The sequence below is a fragment of the Volvox carteri genome (assembly GCF_000143455.1).
Source record: "Volvox carteri f. nagariensis unplaced genomic scaffold VOLCAscaffold_432, whole genome shotgun sequence".
NCBI lineage: Eukaryota > Viridiplantae > Chlorophyta > Chlorophyceae > Chlamydomonadales > Volvocaceae > Volvox > Volvox carteri.
Window position 1 is genome coordinate 5,001 of NW_003307959.1, and position 3,725 is coordinate 8,725.

Sequence of the window (3,725 nt, forward strand, 5' to 3'; positions counted from 1 at the left end):
ATGCATGTGACGTCTCGTATACCGGTATTGGCAGTTTATTGGTTATGTTGTGTCTACGTTCACATAGCTAAACAACGTAACGTAACTGAAGGCAGCAGCGGCCGGCAGATGCGGACAACCACCTCGACTAGCAAACATAGCAGCGATACATTACGCGCTGGGCGTGAACTTGGTGGCGAAGGCGAAGGCGTTGTTGACGGCCGGGTTGGCCAGATGGTCGTTCAGGTTCTCAATGGGCCCCTTGCCGGTCACAATGGCCTGCACGAAGAAGCCGAACATGGAGAACATGGCCAGGCGGCCGTTCTTGATCTCCTTGACCTTGAGCTCGGCGAAGGTGTCCGGGTCGTCAGCCAGGCCCAGGGGGTCGAACGACTCGCCGGGGTACAGCGGGTCCAGGCCCTCGCCGGCCGGGCCGCCGTTCACACGGTAGCCCTCCACCAGGCCCATCAGGATCACCTGCGCGGCATGTGAGCAGCGAGAGCGGGGGAGAAGACAGCAGTCAATACGGATATGCAACACGCCATCTAACGCGTCGTCTGCTCGCTTGGGGCTACGTTGCAATAAAACCAAGCTGGATAGGAAACGAGACACCCAGATTCCTGGATGTGCGATATCGCACAATGCTCACATGCCACAAGGCTCAAACTAGGCATCCAAAGCCAAGCTGAATGTAAGAGCGCGCAAAAGGCAGGGGAGCTTACTACAGTCAAGCGCTGGCAGAGAACAGTTGCCGCGCCCCACCTTGTTTCACCTAGCCAGCTAACAAGTAAGGCGACCGGACACATTCCTAAGCATGCAGCCACGTCCCTCCCGCCCACCTGGCACGCCAGCGTCGCGACAATGTTCTGAGCGTGCACCAGCGACGGGTTGCCCAGGTAGTCCAGGCCGCCCTCCTGGAAGATCTGAGCGCCGGCCTTGAACCACACAGCCTCACCGAACTGCACGCCGTTCTTGGACAGCAGCTCGGGGGTCACGCAGCCCAGAGCACCAAGCATGGCCCAGCGCGCATGGATCAGCTCCAGCTCGCGGTAGCGCTTGAACGTCTCCGGGTCAGCAGACAGGCCGGCAGTGTCCCAGCCGTAGTCACCGGGGAACTCGCCAGTCAGGTAGGCAGGGGTGGCATTCTCGCTGTAGGGGCCTGTCCGATGTGGGCACAGAAGGGGAAAGCGAGCATACGGCGGCAGCGGGCTACTGAACGGCAGGTCACGAAAGGGGGAAAGGCACCTGTGCCCTTCATCGCAGCATGCATCACGCGATGTAAGCAAAGGACCGAAAGAGCAGCCTGCGCACAGAAACCTGACGCTGCGGCATGTTGCGCCGAAAGGAGGACCATGCACGAGACCGACCGATTACTCCGGCCCTCCGATACGCGCTACACCCGCTGCATATCGGATCTTCTTCGCAGGATAACCTACCGAGCCACTTAGCGCGGTTCGGGCCATACCACTCGATACCAGAGCTCTTGGGGGCAGCCGGCTGTAAAGATGTTGCGAACGGAACAAACGTCTCTGGTTAGCGGAAGGACACTGCAAATGCGTATTTGCATCTATGTAAGGCACGCTGATAAAATAAATGGTGTCGAAATAAAACGGACCTTAGCAGCGGCCTTCTTGCCGGTCGCCTTGCATGCGACCTGCAGAGCCTTGCGAGAGGTGGCGAGAGCGAAAGCCATTTTAGATGTTCGTAAGGTGATCAGACTCTGCTGCACAAAGGAGAGAACTGATACCGGAAACACAGGCAACCAGCGCTTTTGTTTTGCAAGCAAATCTTGATGCCGTACGCACGCCGTATCCCTGTCCTGTCTGTGGGACAGGGCGTTTACCTAACAGAGATCGCAGGATACAGACATGGCACACCTGCAACACATGCGCTTAGCAGCTATCTGCACCTGCACAGATTGGCATGAACGATTTGCTACACCTGTTTGCAAGTTTCATACAAGTTTGTGATGCAGGGATAACTCAGTGGCGACTGCATAAATGCTGTGACGTGCACGTTGAAGATGGATTTTGATACGCACTGCAAAACCTTGTTTAGGCGCCGAAAGGGTCCTTCCGTGTTTGACCCTAGCTGTTCGGCCTTTACTCATTACCAGTACCGTAGGACGGGAGGACAGTAGCTGTTGTCCTTGCTAGGAAGCAAGCTGTTATAATGGGTCACGCTGCTTAGGACGGCAAAGGGCATTCCATCCCGGACAGGGCCGGTGAACACAAGGTCCAAGCTCTGCTGGACCGCAAAAGGGTGATAGCGTCGAACCGGAGGCCGTTTAGGACCAAAGGAAGGCAACAAGTACGCGCGAAGCAGCCTGTTGTAGCAACACATCAGATCAAGGGAGGACGGGCGGCCTCGACCAAACGCATGAGCTCTTCGCAACCTACAATCAGCCACGGGCTTCCAAACGTCGGAGCCTAAGGCTGGCACCTGGGAAAAGCTCCTACTTTGCCCCGGGCTTGCCTTTGACCTCTGAAGTAATGAATGGAACGTCAGCACGCCCTGTGTTTGTTACCTCTTTTGCCAGGTGTTTCACAACGCACGCTACATGTTCAGCACTCCACGCATGCTTAGCTTCAGGCTATCAATTGAACTGTGAAAGGACCTTCTTGTGACCAGCAGTTTCATGCATAAAGTCGCTGGTCGCAGTATCAGATAGACAAGGGACAGCGGGTAGCCTATTTGTGCCTTTCCGGGAGAGTGCTGGGCCCATGGCACTGGCATACGGTATTCGGTTCTTAAGTTACGGGAGCAGGTGGTCAAACCATTGGCGATGCTGCATGCTCTGGCCTTGCGGATGTGAAGCTGATCGGAAGGGGCCTGCCAGCCAGGTTGATACTGAAAGCAGTAGCCACCATGCAGCGGCGTCCATCTGATTACCAAGCTTTTAAGACTCCATATCATTGCACGTCCCATGGTTCTACACCGGACTGTAATCCAGGTAACGGCATCACTCATTACAAGGCTCCAGTCCGACTTCGTACCTTCTTCCTTCGGCTTCAGGGTGGCGTGTGCATGTGTGTGTGCGTGTGTGCATGTGTGCGTGTGTGCGTGTGTGTGTGTGTGTGCGTGCGTGTGTGTGTGCGTGTGTGTGTGTGTGTGTGCGTGTGTGTGTGTGCGTGTGTGTGTGTGTGCGTGTGTGTGTGTGTGTGTGTGTGTGCGTGTGTATGTGTGTGTGTGTGTTGTTGTTGTTATTGTTGTTACATGGTCGTGGGTGCGTTCCCCGTACCTGCAAACCACCCTAAAACGAGCCGAGGGCTCAAGGGCTGCCAGATCGCCTATAAGCACCATCCTACCTCGCACTTCCAACGAAACAAGTGATGAAGGATACTCACGACCAAAGGGAATGATAGAGTTGCGGTGGGACCATATACGTTCCAGCATCCTTGCCAGGCGTTCAGGTTCCCACCTCATAGCGTCTTTTGTGTGCTCGAAGCGTGGGAAACCCATATCAGATCTGATTTTGTCGTACACCAGACAGTCCAGCAAAATGTGCTTCTCATCCTCGATATGGCTATCAGTGCCGCAGCAAGGGCATACTCGCTCCTCCCTAGGGATATAACGCCGTCCCTTACGCGCTCTGTTAGCCGCCAATGCCCAACAGTAAAGCCTAAACTGCATAAGCTTGTGATTCGCTGAGCGCAGGACAAACATTGTGATATGCGGGAGCACCTCCTTCCTGCCCGCTTGTTCGGCCGCCAGGCCCATCCAATTCTTATACTTCGCCATGTGAA

At 55.4% G+C, this 3,725-nt stretch overlaps 1 protein-coding gene across 1 annotated transcript in view; it reads right to left on the minus strand.

Annotated features, from left to right (window-relative positions):
* The window catches only part of VOLCADRAFT_108699 (uncharacterized protein), a 6,722-nt gene extending 5,000 nt beyond the window's left edge, over nucleotides 1-1,722 (minus strand). Inside the window, exons 1-2 of the mRNA XM_002959618.1 lie at nucleotides 1,595-1,722; nucleotides 1,416-1,476 (exon numbers count right to left, since the gene is read on the minus strand). Of these exons, the coding sequence (XP_002959664.1) occupies nucleotides 1,416-1,476; nucleotides 1,595-1,672 (139 nt within the window). The 5' untranslated portion in view covers nucleotides 1,673-1,722. The remainder of the gene's footprint in view (nucleotides 1-1,415; nucleotides 1,477-1,594) is intronic.
* Nucleotides 1,723-3,725: the final 2,003 nt, after the last annotated feature.